At 32.6% G+C, this 20,659-nt stretch overlaps 1 protein-coding gene across 1 annotated transcript; it reads left to right on the top strand.

Moving 5' to 3' along the window:
- The first annotated feature begins 2,643 nt into the window (after window positions 1-2,643).
- On the top strand, window positions 2,644-5,542 carry LOC113367254 (small nuclear ribonucleoprotein F-like). The gene is given in 3 exon segments (XM_026608880.1): window positions 2,644-2,799; window positions 2,890-3,089; window positions 5,436-5,542. Coding segments are annotated over 2 exon segments (282 nt in total). The 5' UTR covers window positions 2,644-2,799; window positions 2,890-2,914.
- Window positions 5,543-20,659: the final 15,117 nt, after the last annotated feature.

Here is a 20,659-nt window from a genome sequence, read left to right as displayed (position 1 = left end):
GGCTAGAGAACAGCTAATGAAGTGGCTTATACCCAACAATGATGTAAGAATCTTGAATATTTTGAATATGCTCACCTAATTATTAGAACAGGTTTTTCACATCAATTTGTGCCTTTGAATCAGTATATTATTTGGAAAATTTAACTAAATTTAATAACACTTAGCTATAATAAATTGGCGATGTTAAAAAACTCAAGTGGCTAAATAAGTTTCACAGAGTTGTCAAAGATATTGCACAAATGATCTATTAGCATTATAGGTTTAGTGCATTTTTTACTTTCAATTCAAATTTTTATATATGTAATGAATTCAAATTAAAAAGATGTATTTCAATGTCAACATTTATATATTGAGAGTAAAATCATTTGTGTTGGTTATTTTGGTGGAAAAATTTACAAATAAAATAAAAATTATTAGCCATTCTTATAATTACTAGTTTATTCAATGCATATAAATCAATAAGTTGATTATGGTCAAGGTAATTAAATGTTGAGCTTATTGATTTCTAGCCCTTTTATAAAATACACATATATACACATATAAAATATTGATAAAATATTGCTTACATGAATGCATTATCTATTGCAGGTTAAATTGATTGGCTTGAGTTTGCAAATAATAGGCTTTCTCTTGCATGAAATTGTAACTGTAATAGTTGATATGGCTCTGCTTATCAGACAAGAACAGGGCTTGCAAGATTGCAGTCAAATTCGGCCAATATCTGAGCGGGAGATCACTGAAGCTGTACGACGATATTCAGTTTTACATTGTGGAATAGCCTGTCAACATTCAGATTTTAATAATATATCACGAACAACTGTATTTCTTTAATAATGTGGTAAATTGTATATATTTATATAAACATTTGTTTCAAATAATATATAATTGAAATTATGTATTTAAAACTTGAACACTTGTTTATTATTGAGTTTTCCTCTTATTTATTGTAAAAAATTATTGAGTTTTCCTCTTATTTTATTGTAAAAATTTAGTTAGAATTAGATTAGACCGTGGTAATTTTGCAGTCCATTAAACAAAAATGGGTGTCAGTCAATGCAGGCCTGAACATGGAATAATGGCACATACTTGTATTATACTGATATGCAAAAGATTTGGAAACAGAGAGAGAAAATGTTAAAACAAATTTTATGACAAAATTCTAATGAAACCGATTGATTGGAATTACATAATTGAAGTAGAATATAAACAGCAATATGTCAATAATATGGTGAGAATAATGTAATAGGATATGGCTAAATATTCTTTCACAAACTATCATATCACATATGTATTTATGTTTTAGCTGATTTTTTGAAAAAACCCAAAATTTACACAATTTTCAAGAATACCAAAAAAGTTTGAACATTTAAAAAAAATTTAATTTTTTTTTTTGTAAATATCCACATAAGTTGTTTGTAGAATACGCTCGTCGCTCAATTTGATAAGCACTTAAGCAATGTAAGCATGCTTACAGTATTATGATTATATTTAACTTGTTCGTTTGTGTTTGTATATTTGTTAATGAAGATTTCATCAGGACTTGCTCTCAAATGCATAGTCCTTTGACAATATGAATAGAACAGCTTCAAACTCATATGGAGGACATAATTACTACATTACTACGTAGTGCATTGACATATTAGTCTAATCATAATACACTTTAAGGAAAGAGGTCAGTTCTAGGAAATTGTGTAAGAAATCAAGTATGCGCTTCTACAAGAAAGACATAATACACAAATAAAAAGCTGTTCCAGCTGTTTAAAATTGGATTACCACTTCACACGGATCTGAATATACTTGGGAGAAAATGAATTGCTTAAGAATGTCAAATTTTGCACGGGATGATTATTAGTTAATGAGAGTTAAGAATGACAGGCGATGTAATGAACTAACACTATATGCATTATTCACTAAATTTCAATAAATATTTATATTAATAAGTAGCAAAAAGAGTAGAAGTTATTTCAGTAGATGTGATATCTATTATATATAAACCGGTGTATTGCAGTGTATTTGTTGATTTATATTTCGATTTGATTGTATATTTATTATATATAATATTATCTAGTATATTTTTGTTATTATTGTATTATTACAAAACATAATAGGATTGTAATACCAAATTTAGTTTCAAATACCAGTGCACTAAAAATCATTAATTTTATTTCAAATTTTGCGCCATTAATTTGAATGCCAAAAGCAGCGCCATCACGTCGAGGGAGGACCCTTTAAGTATTCCTTCTGAACGTAAAAATCAGGCGAGAAAAGCGGTTATAACTGTATATGAACACGGGGTATTCTAATGTCTCGGAGCCAAGCTGTTTCTTTGTAAATCGCAGAGAAGTGAAACATTTTTCGTCCACGTTTTAGCCCGCAATTGTATCGATTCTAAAAATTCAAAAACCGTTCGAAAGTTATATTGGTTTGGAATCGACCAGATAAGTTTTGGTAAAGATCGGCCGAACCGTTTTCTTGCAATAAAGTGTTAAACACAAACAATTTACTTATTTATGGTGTTAAAAAAAATTGCTCTAAAATAGCGGATAATAAAAACTTCTTTAGCAGTTTTTTATGAGATGGTAACGCGTTTTTAAACACCTTATATAAAATTGTTTGGTATACTCTTCTCTCATTTATCTATGGTGTAGGTTATCATTTGCCGGCATTTAAGGAATTATAAGTAGATATTAAAAAAAATCTTATAAAGTAAATAAACAAATCTTTGTTATAGCATAACGAAAAACGTGGTTCGCATTTATTTATATATAATCAAACATCGAATTTCGAAGAAGACTTTGGGTACGCCATCCTTCAGTTAAAATATGTTTTGTCGAAAATTCTATACGAGATTGTTTTTATGTTATTCACTAATTTTATCATTACTTTCAGCAAAGCTATAAAATATCTCAGAAAAATGTCTGCCGCTATGCCAATTAATCCAAAGCCATTTTTAAATGGTATGACAGGGAAGCCTGTCATGGTAAAATTGAAGTGGGGCCATGAATATAAAGGATTTTTAGTTTCTGTCGATGGATACATGAATATTCAATTGGCAAATGCAGAAGAACATATAGATGGTCAATCAACAGGTTTGTAATCAGCTACTTATATATAAAATGAAAAGAAATGTAAGGTGAGATAAATATCAAAACATGAATCGTTAAACCCTACGTTGGGCCCAGCTGATTTGACAGATAGAGGGACAACATTTTAGTATGTTTTTCCATGATGTGATATCATTGAGACCTTCAGATCTCAGTTGCCTCATCATTTTATTCTACTATGTATTTGTCTACATTAGATTGTCTTTGAACTTAGCATATTTTGCCAGTAGAAATTTATTGCAAGAAACACCACTATGCCCGATTCTGTACATATTGGGACTGCGCCTGATGGGTTAAGTACTAATAATAGTGACGATACTAAGTGTGTGCATTTATATAGTATATTATATATGAATATACTTTTATTTTCAATGTAACATTAAAAGGCATTGTAGTATAACACAGTACTTATGCTCCAAAAACTACTGTTTTGCATATTTGAGCTATATGAAACAAAGGACTAGTACAAATTGGGGTTAGGTTCCAAAAATTTAAAAAAATACCATAAACATGCTAACATTTTCAAAATGAGGTTAAATGTATTTGTTTAAGTTTTTAAGAAGTTACACATATTAAATGTAAATATTTTATCATCATGTTGAAATTCTATTTCGTTTTGGCAATATATCATCAGCCTGTAAGCATTTTTCTGTATCAGAACCTTAGTTGCTCTATATTATTCAAAAAATTATACTTTGCTTGCCCTGGTTAAAAGATTTTTATAAATTTTCTTACATTTGGTAAAGTCAATGGCCTGTTCTAATGCTTTGTTGTATAAAGTCTTTTTGCCTTCACTTTTGCTAATACATACAACAAACAGCCTTTCCAAAAAATATATAAATAACTTGTGACTTAAGCAAAATCCGAACCTTCATTTTCAACTTCTGAAAAATTGAAAAACTCTGTAGAAAGATTTAAAGCTTTGCCATAGGTTATATGATACAGTTTCTTTATATTATTATTATCAATATCATTATAAAAAAATAAAATAAAGAAGATTGTTCCCAAATTAAAAAGAAATGTTAAAGTTGGAGAACCCTTATTTAAAAATAAGTTTTTCCGAAGTTAAATTAAATTAAGAAAATTTTAATCAAAATTCAGTGTAAACATTTATTCTCGGCATGCGGGATGATAAATTATTTGATGATAAAATGACTTACAAAATAGGGGTTATGGTGAGAGGGTGAAAAATTTAGAGCTGTATGTGTTTGTTCATTACGAATTATAAAAAAACATGGGCAAACAACTAAAAAAGAATCATAATGATGGCCAACCCTAGTACTTATCAATGAATAATAGAGATGGCCGATTCTCAGTCATATTTAAACATAAAAATTTTAAGATATCCATAAGTTGTGAGTACCAAATTGACTATTATCCAGTTGAAAAACTTTTTCCTTTAGTGAAATTTAAATTAAAATTCAAATATAAATGACTTTCATTATGACCAAAAGGTAAATAACATAAATAAAATGTATTCAAAATAAAATGGCGAATCTAAAATTTTCTGAAGTTAAATTAAATTAAGAAAATTTTAATCAAAATTCAGTGTAAAACATTTATTCTCGGCATGCGGGATGATAAAATTATTTGATTGATAAAATGACTTACAAATAGGGGTTTATGGTGAGAGGGTGAAAATTTAGAGCTGTATGTGTTGTTCATTACGAATTATAAAAAAACATGGGCAAACAACTAAAAAAGAATCATAATGATGGGCCAACCCCTATCACTTATCATGAATAATAGAGAATGGCCGATTCTCAGTCATATTTATAAACAAAAAATTTTAAGATATCCGTAAGTTGTGAGTACCAAATTGACTATTATCCAGTTGAAAAAACTTTTTCCTTTAGTGAAATTTGAATTAAAATTCAAATATAAATGACTTTCATTATGACCAAAAAAGTAAATAACATAAATAAAATGTATTCAAAATAAAATGGCGAATCTAAAAAAATTGATATGTTAATTCTAACTAAAATCCGTTGGCAAACACATGTATGAAGTTGAGGTAATTCTTTATCATTTATATTAACTTCACTAAAATATTTTGGTTCATTATTTGTTTATTCTTATTTTTGAAATTGAATTTAGTTTCAGTTATTTTTTAAGAGTAATTATTCATTTGAGCAGATTTTTTCCCAAAATGGGCTGAAAGTTTTATTCTATTTGAAAATAATTTTATTAATTCATTATTATTTATTCAAATAAAAATTTAATAAAACTGAAAAAACCCGTTGAAAAAATGTACTGATTTATGTAATTGTATCAGATTTGAACAGGTATATGATATGCAGTTTAAAGTTTCTATAAAAGTGTTTTCAGTAGGTAATTGATTTTTCTCATACAGGTAGTTGGGAGAAATTTTAATCCGATGCAACAATGTTCTTTATGTGAGAGGCATTGAAGAAGAAGATGAAGAAGAAGGGAGATGATGAAGGATTTTTTAAGCTATTTTATTGTATTTTAAGATTATCTAGGAGAAAATAAAATTTTTAATTTTAATAACAAATCTAAGTTTTCTATTTATTTTAGATTTCTAATTATTTATCCAATTTGAATTTGTACAAATCACATTGAGATTTACCTCTCATATTGCGGTTAATTCAATTTTTTTTATCATGCTTATTGCCAATTCTTAATTAACATACAATTAAGTATTTAACATACAATTCAGGCTAATTCGTAGTGCGCTCTATGGAACCTTACATAGTGCAGTATGGGAACCGCCGCGCTCATTCATTTTTATATTGTCTAGGCTCAGATTTGGTACAAATCGCACCATTTTTTGTGCTGTATGGAGACCAAGAAATACAACTTGAAGTAGGAGTAATACGACGAAATAACATATATGACATTGACACCTTATTCAAAAATTGGCACGACGCTAGTCAGCTGAAATGTGTACTTAGGCAGCTATTATATAATCAGGAATGTCTAAAAGATAAAAGACGATAACAAAACTTACATTTATACCCTTGGCTATCAAGTTACTAGAATCACTCATAGGTTGCACAACGAACTTATGGGCTGTTGAAAAAATACCGTGTAGTCGGAGGGATGTCGGATTTTTTAGCTCCGTGTAGTACAGGAACCGTTGTAAAGCGAGGGTCTTCTACTGCATATAAAATGTAACACCTCACGCTAGACGGCTTCAAATACAAAAATTAATTTTCGAACAAAATAAAAAAGCGACTTTGGTTTTTCATATTTATCAATATTAGAATTTTGTATTCATATTGTTCCTAGGACACATTATAAAACATCGGTTATTAACTTCCTGAAGAAGAGTTTATGTTTCCATAGAAAAATCCGATTCGCTATTTTTATTTTTTCTCGACGTTCAAGCCATTCTGAATCGAATAAGACCAAATTTGGAAAAAGTATGTGCGTGCGTGTGTGTGTGTGTAAACAGATTTTTTGCCGTAAAAGGTCGTTTTCTCAAAAACGCTGAACCGATTTCAGAAATTTAAAAGCCATTTGATGTATCTCAATAGGACTATCGTTTGTCAGTTTTGTGCGACGATCTGCCCCGACGTTTCTTTGTAATTTGGAAAAAACTTTTCGTCCACATTTAAGCTCATACTGCCAATCGATTTTAAAAAAATTAAAAACTCTTTGAAAGATATATTATAAAAGATATTATAAAGATTAGTTGGGAATGATACTAAGTAATTAGTTTTAGATAAAATCTACCGGGCCGTTTCTTGTAATTAACTGTCGAAAAAAAAATTAAGCCGATTTTTATGAAACTTTTTGGCTATATATATACTAGCAAACCCGACGAACTCCGTTTCGCCACCAGATGGTTTCGTGAGAAAGATGAAGAAATTTTTTGTTTGTTTTATATTTGAAAAGGAAAAATTTGATTTTATTATACAACAGTATTGAATTTATTCGATTACAAAAATAAAGTGCTTTTTCGTTGAACTTCTCTAAGTAAATGAAAGTGAATCCGCAAATTATTCCGTTTCATTGAAGTGCTTTTTGGTAAACCACATTTTTTGTTTTTTGGTCTGACGTTAACACAAACAAAGCGGATGGTTTTCCAACTCGTGAACAAGGCAACGTATAACTGCCCATGTGAAAAATAATAATTTTCTAAATCTATTTATTTGAAATTTATCCCGCAAACACAGCGATTGGCCTTGCGACTTGTTATTGCGAACGCAAGGCGAACTGGAAATTGCAATCGTTTGAAGTCAAACAGAAACCAGTCGGAATCATTGGTATGTCACCAAATCGCCAGCAATTTTTGATTGAATGGTGAAATTCAGTGATGAGAGAACGGGATGGAGAGAATTTCAGTGGTTTCATATTACGAAGATTTTCTCAGCGATCATGCGCAGCAGGAACATACAAAAAAAAAATATATATATATAGCATGTGGAAACAATCCATAATCAACGGTTAAACATAATATGTTGTCAAAAACGAAAATATATAAACATAATAAAACCATGATAGACAACGTAAAAATGAAAAAATATGTGATCAAGAGAAATTTATTAAGAAAGAGTATAAATATTAACTATAAAACGATATTAGTTATGGAACAAGTTATTATATAAAAATTATAACTTAGTATAATATATATGTATATATACGCAAAAGAATCAAATACATATATGTTTACATATATACAAACATATGCACACGTACATATACACATATGGGGACCAGAGGCAAGGTCAAAGCGGAGGTTTTTAGTTGGTATTATACCAGGGCGGTATCGAGTTCAACAAACCCAGACAGAAGACCAGTCTGGAATGCATAAATGCATTTCCTTTGCTATAAAAAAACACATATACACATATATGTAAACACATATACATACATATATACCACAAACAAATGGTTGCTATCTTCACCTCTGACGCGGAAACACATCCGCCTAAAAAATCGTCTGTAGAAAATAACTGGACGAAAGTGGCCCGACGAAGTTTGAAGGAGAAAGGAGCACCGGATCCGAAAATAACCTTGGAGGAAACCTTAGAAAAAATCGAAACAAATGATAGTGCTAAGCACAGAAACAACCATCATAGGACAACTCGGAGGAAACATAGAACCAAGGCTGTTCTGGTTCAACCAGCTGAAGAACAAAGTAAACCCGACTGAGACTGGCGTGGATAAAAAGTCCATCAAACAGACAAGAAATGGAGGTGTATTACTGGCAATGAGTCCCAAGTCCGAAGATAGTGCAGCCCTTGCAGCAGCGATAAGGGCAGCAACTGAAAACATAAGAACAGTGAAATCAATGACGCCGCTGACGACGATAGAGATTCTTGACCTTGATGGTGTCTCTACCGAAAACGACGTTCGCAAAGCACTCATTTGAGACTTTACGACAAAACTGGAAATACGAAAAGTGAACTTGACCAAAGTCACATCAAGAGGACAACGAGCGGCCTTTTGTGAGATAGATGAGGCTAATGCAGTCAAAGCCCTAAATAGGAATAAGAATTGGGTGGGTTAACTGTCGCATTCGCCCAGTTGTTAAAGTGGCCCGCTGCTTTAGATGCCTCGGTTTCGGACACCAAACGCATAAATGCGGGGGACCAGACAGAAGCAAGTATTGATACAAATGCGGTGGGGAAAATCACAGGTCTGTAGACTGCACGGAAAAACTAAAATGCTTTCTATGTACAAGAAGACCGGAACAGCGGGAGCCATGTCGCCGGATCCGGTATCTGTAAAGTATTCCGTGTAGCACTTGCCGAAACCACGAGAGAACAGAAATGACGCGATTTCTACAAGGTAATCTGGAATAGATGTGCCTTAAGGCACATCTGCGCCAATTGGCGCAGAATCTACTGCGCAACGTATCTTCGAGGATATGATCAATATCTGCCTTATCTGCGAGCAATATATGAACATATGAACACCGAAATCTCCTGCTCTGATGAATTGTATCGTAGCGGAACTATTCCCTAAACATCCGCCACGGAAAAGAAGACAAAACGTGGAAAACAGTGAAACTACACCCTTCACTGTCAAGAAACTCTAAGATGCGGCGAAAACCATAAAGGCTGGCAAAGCACCAGGCCCTAATGGCATCCCAGCCTCAGTGATCAAGACTGTAGCCTTGGAACTTCCGTATATTCTTCTGAACTACAATGCCTGTCTGGCGACCGGCACCTTTCCTACGGTCTGGAAGCGGCAAAGATTGATCCTAATAGACAAAGGTAAGGGACCCCCTGTAACACCATCGTCGTTTCGACCACTCAGCATGTTAGACATTGCCGGTAAACTGCTTGAGAAACTTATTCAATGCAGACTGGGCAACGACATTGAATGCGCCGGACGTTTTGCCAAGAACCAACACGGATTTCAAAAAGGACGATCGGCGCGATTCGGAAGGTAACGGAAACAGCAAGAGAAGCATGGCGTGGTAGTCTTAAAGCTCGTAAAGTGTGTCTCCTTCTCACATTCGACGTTAATAACGCATTTAACAGTGCGAATTGGGAGGATATTTTACACGCCCTAGAGCATAATTTTGATGTAAAGCCAGAAAATCTAGGACCTGGAAACGACGGAAGGTAATCAAGAAGACGAGGTTACAGCTGGTGTACCTCAAGGCTCAATCTTGGGAGCCGATCTGTGGAACGCTGTCTACGACGAGCTCCTGGAGATCCCCTTGCCGAAGCAGGTTGAACTCACGGGCTTTGCGGACGACGTCGCAACTACAATTGTAGTGGACAGCACTGAGGAAGCTGAACTACTTGTTCGAGAAACCGTCGATACCATAGAGACCTGGCTTGAGAAACACCACCTAAAACTCGCCAAACAGAAAACGGAGATCTCGCCAAACAGGAAATGGAGATGGTCTTGAACCTTGTCCCGACAAAAATGGTTTCCAAAACCATTCACTGTAGACATAGGAGAGACAACTTTGACGTCGACAAGGGCCTTGCGTTACCTGGGAGTAATGATAGATGAGAAGCTATCCTTCCGTGAACATCTCGATAGTGCATGCATAAAAGCTAGTAAGACGGTATCCAACTCGTCAAGGATTATGGCAAACTGCATGGGACCACGAACCCGAAAACGACGAGTCCTGCTTGAGGTAGTCCATTATATACTGCTATACGGAGCAGAGATATGGGCGGATATCCTCAAGCAAAAAACATATCGGCGCAAAATAGCGTCAGTGCAAAGACTAGGAGCTCTAAGAGTTACCTGTGCCTATCGCACGGTCTCTGAAGCAGCTGTATTGGTAAAAGCAGGACCATACCAATTGACTTGCTAGCATTCGAAAGAGTAAAACTTTACGACGCTAAAATAGGTGGCGACAGCTCCAAAGAAACAAGGTCAAGAATAAAAAAAAACTTTACAAGAGTGGCAAAATCGGTGGACGTTAGGAGAGACGGGCAGATGGACGGCGCGTCTGATTCCGGACATTGGCGTCTGGCTCTCTCGACAATACGGGGACACAGATTTCTTTCTGACCCAGCTACTGACAGGATATGGACAGTTTAATGCCTATCTTTTTAAGATGGGCTTGCATAGCACGCCAATGTGCAAATACTGTCCCGATAAAATCGACGGCGCTGAGCACACGTTCTTTGAATGTGCTCGGTGGAAGGACTAACGTAACAACGCCGAGCACATTATAGGCACCATGCTCACCCCCTCAAGTCTTGTGATCTACATGATGAAACAAGAAGAAAGTCAGCTGTAGCAGCTTATGCACAGCATCTTTTAAAGGCTAAAACTGGAGAAAAGGACCAGTAGTCGAAAGCAGGCGTCGCAAGGCGCAGCACGGACTGGATTGATGTAGTGCTAAAGCGGTTCCAATCCAGTCTTCTCCGTACCATCTGCGGGGAGAGGGGAGAGGAGTGTTTTTTTCAGTGGGTAAAAATCTCCACAAATAAACATTCCTTCAAATTCACCAATCCAAGAGTTATCCATTGCAGAAATCTGTTAAGAGGAGAGGCAATTTGTGAAGATCACTCGGCCAGCATGTGGGTTTGCCATTTGTCAGGATCTTTAACGCGTTTGGACAGTTCTATAGAGTTCGATATGCCAATCGAGATCCCCAAACGGCATGCTTTGCAGTCTTCTCCCGCAATTAATTTAAAGTGAAATGTTTTAAAAAAAAATTTCAAATTGTTCACTGGTAATCTTGTATTTTGGTGGACAGTAAAATTCAAATATTCAAATATTCTAATAATTCTAATGAAGTAGTTTGTTTGTAATGTTTGATATTTTTTCTTATTAAATTCCTGAAGGAGAAGTTTGTTTTCATAAAAGATGCTAATTTTTGCTAATTGTATGTTTTCTCGACGTGTGAAACCACTCGGAATTGAAGGAAACCAAATTTGGAAAAAGTATGTGTGTGTGTGTTTATTTGAGCCAATTTTCGACCCTTTCTCAAAAACGGCTTTAAATTTCAAAAACTTGAAAGCTATTCAATGTATCTTGATAAAGACTTGCGTTTGTCAGTTTTGTTGGATAATCGTCCGAGCCGTTTCTTTGTTAGTAGCAGAAAAGTGAAAATTTTTTCGTCCACGTCCAAGAGAAAAAAAATTCAATAATTCATCAGAATTTGAAAAAATATAATAGTCAAAATTTGTGTCAAAAGTCGCTTTTGCGATGAGATTTCGTTTTGTCAATGCACGCAAAATTATATATTATCATGATATTATCATTATTCGTTCTCTTAAAAACTACCATTTTTGACCATATTTCTAAAACGGCTGGACCTGTCTTTTCCAAAAACTAATCACCACTTCTCCCCGTCATTACAAATTGAACCTCTTTCGAAATTCAAATCCGGTGCTCCGTTCTTTTAATAAACTTGATTTCTATTTTTTGCACTCTTTACTTCGCATCTCCGAAACGGCTGGACCTATCTTTGCCAAAAACTCAGAAGAGTGAGTAAAATTATAGAACCTTACTGAGGATGATCATGAAAAATTAAGAGATTTGGATCGGAGCCATACTGCGAAAAGAATGCCTTCTATACGACATCGTCATTGGTAAAATAGAAGCACTAAAAGTTCTGGGAGAAGAAGAATGGAGATGATGATGGTGCAATTGAAAGCCAATGCACGGGATCAGAAAGCATGGTAACAGAAGTATGGAACGAAAAATGCATAAAACAGTAAATAGTAGCAATGAAATGGTAATGGAAGCACTAACCAAGGGAGGGAAAGGGAATCATTAATTTGTGCTCTCGCACAATGAGCATACCTTTGGACAAAATCATTTTTCATCATTTTCTTCGAAACGCACGTCTTCCCATCAATAAGTATCGAATGGTGTTTGAATAATACAGAACGATTGATCCGTGTTCTCGAAATCGTAAACAAAATATTGTATCCAAACATACAGACATATTCATAAGGCATACTATGGTTTGCCAAACAGTTCAGACCATGAACTCAATGATATATTGATATATTATTAACTTTTCGAAAGTTTGTTTTCATAAAAAAATCGATTCGCTAATTTAATGTTTTCTCGACGTTTCAAGCCATTCTGAACCGAATGAGACCAAATTTGGAAAAACTATGTGTGTGTGTGTGCGCGCGCGTGAACAGATTTTTCACCGTAAATTGATGTTTTCTCAAAAACGGCTGCATCGATTTCAAAAATTTAAAAGCCATTCGATGCATCTTAGGGGCAGTGAAAATTCAGTTTTAACTAATCTTTCATCTACTAAAGACACAAATTATTCTCTTTGGTAGGCAGCGAAGAGATGAAAATGACCGATGGTACATATACCTCCAGTGCGTAAACTTGATGGTTTTTGGGCAAGAAGTTCAGAAGCAAAATCGGAAGAATTTTCAGAACACTTGAAAAATACATTCTAGCCTTATCCCCGCAGTTGCAACTTGAACGATGAAGATTTTATTCACAATTGTTTACAGAATGAATCTATACCAGGCCAAATTGTAAAACGCATAATAGTGCAGTAAACGGAGCGTTTTAGGTCTGAATTTTTTTACTGTGCTCCGAATTGAATGAAATTTTGGAATTAGGTTCATCTTACCCTCAAGTTCAAAAGTGAAAACAATTCGGGTTGCGCCATCACCCCCCGGGGGGATGACACCCCATTCTGAATTGTGTAATTACTTTTTTTCAAAATAACATCGGAAATCGATAGACGAACTAATTATAAGAAAAAATGTCTTTTATAGTTTTTTTAAAAAACTAATACTTTTCAAGTTACTGGCCACTAAAGATTCATATATTTTTTGCGTTTTTCTTTGTTTTTTTGCAAATATCTCCTAAAATATACATTTTAACAAAAATCATGTAATGAACAAAATAATGTCAATAAAAATCTTAATAAATCGGTATTACATAAAGTGTTCTAGGAAAAATATTAAGAAAGATTTGAAAGAGCAAAGTCGTTATTCATTTCGTTCAAGATTTAATTGTTGTATTTAAAGCCATCTAGTGTCGAGGTTTTACATTTTATGCATTTCCGTGAAATTGGGTTTTATAGTGCTCAACATAAGCTTTAAAATGAGTGCTGTTACAAGTTTTTTGCCTGTAAAATGAGTGAGCTATCATGCAAATAAGAAGCATATACGAAGTTTTTTCCTTTTAAATCATATGGTTTAATGAGCGCCATTTCCACCAGAATTAAAGTAATTTACATTCCATCTAGAATTCACTTCATTATAGACATCTTGATGGATTCTAGCAGATTCACTACTTTAGTACAAACTATTTTCAGAAAACTCACGATTTTATAAAAACTTTTTTTTCCAATTTGCGCGGCCGCGCAGTCTTTAAACATTCATAACTCTGTCAATTTTTGTGTGAAAGAAAAATAATAAAAAACAATAATAAGACAAAAAGATCCCTTTGATTTTTATCTATATGCTTTTATACGTATCTTTTATTCTTTTCGAGATATAATGAAAATAATTTCGATTTTTAAAAAAATTGGAAAAAAAAGTTTTTATAAAATCGCGAGTTTTCTGAAAGTGGTTTGTACTAAAGTAGTGAATCTGCTAGAATCCATCAAGATGTCTATAATGAAGTGAATTCTAGATGGAATGTAAATTACTTTAATTCTGGTGGAAATGGCGCTCATTAAACCATATGATTTAAAAGGAAAAAACTTCGTATATGCTTCTTATTTGCATGATAGCTCACTCATTTTACAGGCAAAAAACTTGTAACAGCACTCATTTTAAAGCTTATGTTGAGCACTATAAAACCCAATTTCACGGAAATGCATAAAATGTAAAACCTCGACACTAGATGGCTTTAAATACAACAATTAAATCTTGAACGAAATGAATAACGACTTTGCTCTTTCAAATCTTTCTTAATATTTTTCCTAGAACACTTTATGTAATACCGATTTATTAAGATTTTTATTGACATTATTTTGTTCATTACATGATTTTTGTTAAAATGTATATTTTAGGAGATATTTGCAAAAAAACAAAGAAAAACGCAAAAAATATATGAATCTTTAGTGGCCAGTAACTTGAAAAGTATTAGTTTTTTAAAAAAACTATAAAAGACATTTTTTCTTATAATTAGTTCGTCTATCGATTTCCGATGTTATTTTGAAAAAAAAGTAATTACACAATTCAGAATGGGGTGTCATCCCCCCGGGGGGTGATGGCGCAACCCGAATTGTTTTCACTTTTGAACTTGAGGGTAAGATGAACCTAATTCCAAAATTTCATTCAATTCGGAGCACAGTAAAAAAATTCAGAGGTTATACCCTTTTTTCCTCTCCGTTTACTGCACTATAACGGTGACCGAATTAAAATATTATGTCAAGGATGCAAATTCTAATAAATTTCCTGGGCCAGATAAAATTGCGATAAAAATGATAAAAGAACTGCCAGAAAAGGGATTTAGATTATTAATAATAATATTCAATTCAATTTTAAGATTAAAAGTGTTCCTCCAAGCTTTGAAAATAGCTAAAATAATTCTTATACCTAAACCTGGGAAAGACCCTCATTTATTGTCTTCCTATAGACCAATAAGCCTACTTCCTTGTGTTTCGAAGATATTTGAAAAATTATTACTCCAACGCATTAAGTCAGAATTGTTGAATCAAAACCTAATTCCAAATGACCAATTCGGCTTTAGAAAGATCCTCTCTGGAGTGCCACAGGGAAGCGTTCTTTCTCCAACTCTATTTCTTATATTCACAGCGGATTTTCCTTTATACTCCGGAACAAGCGTGTCGACATTTGCTGACGATACATGTATCATTGCCTCCGATAATGATCCCGCAATACCTTCGCAACTATTACAAGAACATCTAGATATTGCTACAAAATGGCTTTCTTTATGGAGAATTATGACAAAGGGCTCAAAATCTACGCATGTCACTTTCACGCTGCGTACTGGTATATGCCCTACAATTAAGTTAAATGGACAGGAAATCCCAGTAAAGATATCGTAAAAATCTCGGAATACACCAAGACTCAAAATTGAACTGGAGAGTTCACATCAACAAGAAAAAACAGCAGATTGATGAACTACTATTTAAAAAACATTACTGGCTGCTGAATAAACAATCCGAACTGTCGACAAACAACAAACTAATTATTTACAAATGTATTTTCAAACCAGTGTGGTCTTATGGGATTCAACTATGGGACACCGCCAAAAAAAACAATATACAGATTAATCAGCGAGTGCAGAACAAGATCATACGGCAAGCACTGAACGCACCCAGGTACGTTCCCAACTGGTTGATTCACCAGGACAGCAACATGATGACAGTAAATGAAGTAATCAACAAAAAACAGACAACTATAAAAGAAGAATTGACGAACACCCAAATTACTTGGCATAAAAAGTATTCTCAGAAGCGCCCCCAACCAGGCTAAAACGAAAAATTCCCGTTGATCTCATAAATAGCCATTTGTAATCGCTAACATTAATATTATTATTATCTTATTTCTAATATTGTTATTTTGTTATATTTTATTGTTTTTCTAGTATTATTTCATTATTTAGAAATTTTATTTATTTAATAAATATTAATTTTATTTTTATTATTATTTGCTTAAATCATCATTCTACGGATACCATTTTAATGTAAATTCTATCCTTTGTACTCTTATTTATTTAAATTTATGTTATTATTATTATCATTATTGCTAGATGTTATATTATTTAACAGTTGTAATAAATATTGTAATTAAAAAAATGTTTTAGCCAAAAATTTTGAACCAATTTTCAAAATTCAAAAACTACTCGATATTCGGGAGTTGTGCTGATTAGTTTTGGACAAAGATCGGTCGAGCCGTTTCTTCGTAATTAACTGTTGTTACCCATTTTTTATGAAACTTTGTATGTTAATAGATATCATGGTACTGAACAACATACTAAAATTTTACGTTTCTATGGCAAGTAGTTTAATTTTAAAAAATCATCAAAGTTTAAATATTTCAAAAAAATATTATAGTCAAAAGTTGCTTTTGTGATGAGATGGATGAGTCAAACATCATCAATTCATTAGAGTTTATAATAATGAGCTACTCTGCTACTCATAATAGGACATACAAACACTATTGCATATAACGCATAAAATAAAATTACAGATATTATAAATATGTCTGATCAGACATATCTATCTCAGACATATATATATATATATATATATATATATATATATATATATATTATATATGATAAAAATTGTTTCTTGGGCATCCATCCAATAAGTAAAAAACAGTTTTAATGCAAAATGTTTTAATTAAGAGAACATACGTTTCGGGTCCAGATTTGACCCATCTTCAGTGCTACAAATAAATATATCAGGGTTACAAATTAAAACAATATAAAAAATAATATAAAAAATACATAATTACAGACAAAAATAAGTAGAAACAATGTATATGAAAAGTATATATGAAAAACAACATAAAATAAACAAATGTAAAGAAACTCACCATACAAATAAATTTTAAAAAATATAACACAAAGAACAACACAAAAATGCAACGAAAAAATAAGTATGAAATGAAAAAGTGAAAAAACATCAAGTTATGAAAATTTTTGAAAATTGTAAAACTAAATAAATAATATGTTTTATTGTAAAAAAGCTTATTCCAAAAACACATCTTGTTAGTTTGGAGACAGAGTTACGTGTGTGTAAAACGAGAGTAAAATGTGGGCCTACGTGTTTGCAGCGGAAAATAGTGGAAACTGTATCGTCATTGGATGAGAGAACGGGATAGAGAGAATTTTAAGGGTTACAGTTATGAAGAATTTTCCAGCGATCATGCGCAAGGAACATAGAAATTTTTTTTAAATATGTAAGTCATCCATAATCAGACGGTTGAACAAAGCTGGATCAAAGTGAAATATGTGGATCAAAATAAAAATATAGAAACATAATAAAACCAAGACAGAACAATGTAAAAAATTTGTGAAATAGAGAATTATATTAAGAAAAAGTATAGAAATTAACTGAAAACGATAAAAGTTAAAAAAAACAAGTTATTATATAAACAATTATAACACAACATATATATGTATATATACGCAACACAATAATTGTACAAATGCATACACATACACAAAACGTAACTAACATAAACAACCACATGCACACATGCAATTACAACATATATGTAAAATCCAAATATACACGCAAATGCAACATATATGCCCATACATGCATATCCACAATCCACAAACATAAACATGCATATATGTACATATACACATACACAATTATACGCATACAGACATATATATATATATTACATAAAAGAATTGTTAGGAAGTATTGCGCATATTGAAAAAATTGTTCGAAGCATCGCGGTAAATATTGCAAAGAGAAGCCGAATCAAAACGTTTGTTAACAGTAGGTAATATTTGTATAAAAATACTCTCAGCAAACTTCCTGCGTAAAGAGTTGGCTTCTCGATGAATAATTCTTGGATTGGTGAAATTAAAAGAATGTTTAAAGTTGGAGACATGTTCGGTGATCATGGTTTTATTAAAAAAATTTTTTATAAAGTAAATTTTTTTTATAAAGTTTATTTTAAAAAGTTTTTTTAAAAAAATAGTTTAAAAACTATTTCAAATCTTTTCTCAAAACTGGCTATCGTCACCAACAAAAGAACTTTTTTACTTCGTTGTCGCAAAGAAAAACTTCTACCAAAATCTTTTGATTTCAAATTAACAAACTTTGATCATCTAAATTCCAATTATTTTAAAAATAAAAAGCTTTCCTTCTCTTTTATGTTGCTGAATCTAGAAATCAAACATTGCATTACTACTATTGATAACATAAATAAATCTTTAAATTATAACATCCAATCCTTATTTTCCACTTTTAATAATCATATTGATATTAACAATTTTTTAGATTTCGAAAACTCTAGATTCAATAATGCTTTTAATATGTCAAAAAAATGCTTTATAAAAAAATTCAACAACCTTTATTCGAAAAAGACAAACGAATCCAAAATAAATATAAACCCTGATATCATCAATAAATGGGTAAAAAACATTTCCGATTTAGAAATCCCACCCAATGTTTTGAACATTTTAGCACTAGGTCCTAAATTTTCCATTCCACAACAGAAAAAATCGTTTAATTTTGTCAAAACACTTAGCTCTTTAGAATATAGTTTACGTAATTTAAAAGATATCAATGAAAAAAACCGCATTAAATCTATTTTTTGCAACCAACTTAATTCTTTTTTCAAATTCGACATTCTAACATTCATCAACATAAAGAATTACTCAAGGACATCCACTTTTGCAAATCCTTTATCAAACAACACCCAGAAATTGTTGTTACCAGGGCAGACAAGGGTAACATCACTGTTATCATGAACAAAGTTGACTATATTTCTAAATCCATGACCCTCCTAGCTGATACAAACATTTACGAACCTTTAAATTCAGACCCCACCGACCTTATAATCGGAATACTTTGAAATTCATTGATTTACTTATAGAAAACAAGCAAATTCCCAAACCTCTCTCTCTACAATTAAAATCCTACAATCCCATTTCCCCAAAACTTTATTGTCTTCCCAAAATCCACAAAGACGGTTTTCCTCTTCGACCAATAGTTGCTGACTTAAATTCCCCTCTTTGCAAATTATCCAAATTCATTAGTTCAATTTTATCCAATATCACTCATGATTCTCCACATTTTGTAAAAAATTCTTTCGAGCTCATTCCCAAACTTAACTCCCTCATTGTACCATCTGATTTTTCCTTTATAAGTTTAGATGTGGTTTCCCTCTTCACTAACATTTCACCTGACCTTATTCTTTCTGCCATAGACCATAAATGGGTTGATATAAGTAAACACACAGATTTCAATTTTTCTTGGTTCTTTAAATGTATTAAATTCATTATTTCCAATACTTATTTTTCGTTCAACGACTGTTTTTTTAAACAAAAATTTGGCACTCCAATGGGTTCCAGTTTGAGTGCCCCACTTGCTGAACTTTGTATGCAGTTCCTAGAGAACTCTACACTTAATACCTTATCTTATGTACCTCTTTTTTACAAACGTTACGTTGATGACATTTTAACTTGCATTCCTATTTATAACATAACCAATTTCCTAAATTCTTTTAATAATTTCGACACACACCTTTGTTTTACCTTAGAGACCCAACTCAACAACTCCATTAATTTTTTAGATATTACCCTTTTTATAAATAACGGCTCCATCACTACATGTTGGTATCAAAAATCCACTTGGTCTGGACGTTATTTAAACTACCATTCCTATCACCCCAAATCGACTAAGATTGCATCTATCATCAACTTACTAGACCATGCCATCCTTCTTTCTCATCCATCACATTGGGAAAAAATATCAATTTGATATATTCTACCCTTCAAAATAATTCCTATCCATTACAACTTTTACGCTCAGTAATTAATAATAGATTACCATTTCTTCGTAATAAATTCCGTACATCTTCCTCATTTACCTCCCATTCACAACAAATAGCATCACTTCACAAACCCTTAACCCTGTTCCTGAAAATTCACTATCTCTCAATTCCTTCATCTCATTACCATACATCGATTGCCTTTTCCACTCATGGAAAAAACTTTTTTCATCCGTTGGTCTGAAACTAGTGTGTTCGACTGGACACACTCTCACAGACTTATACACTAATTTAAAAACTCCTACCCCTATTTCCCGCAAGTCAAACGTTGTATATGTCATTGATTGTAATGATTGTTCAAGTTGTTATGTTGGAGAAACTTCACAATTTCTCTCAAAAAGAATGCGCCAACACGAACTTAACAGTCTTAACAGGAAACAGAATAAAACCATGATCACCGAACATGTCTCCAACTTTAAACATTCTTTTAATTTCACCAATCCAAGAATTATTCATCGAGAAGCCAACACTTTACGCAGGAAGTTTGCTGAGAGTATTTTTATACAAATATTACCTACTATTAACAAACGTTTTGATTCGGCTTCTCTTTGCAATATTTACCGCGATGCTTCGAACAATTTTTTCAATATGCGCAATACTTCCTAACAATTCTTTTATGTAATATATATATATGTCTGTATGCGTATAATTGTGTATGTGTATATGTACATATATGCA

The sequence above is a fragment of the Ctenocephalides felis genome, unplaced genomic scaffold (genome assembly GCF_003426905.1).
Source record: "Ctenocephalides felis isolate EL2017-DRISC unplaced genomic scaffold, ASM342690v1 CF-g0.4_SCAFFOLD_01170, whole genome shotgun sequence".
Lineage (NCBI taxonomy): Eukaryota > Metazoa > Arthropoda > Insecta > Siphonaptera > Pulicidae > Ctenocephalides > Ctenocephalides felis.
This window is presented reverse-complemented; position numbering and strand designations above follow the sequence as displayed.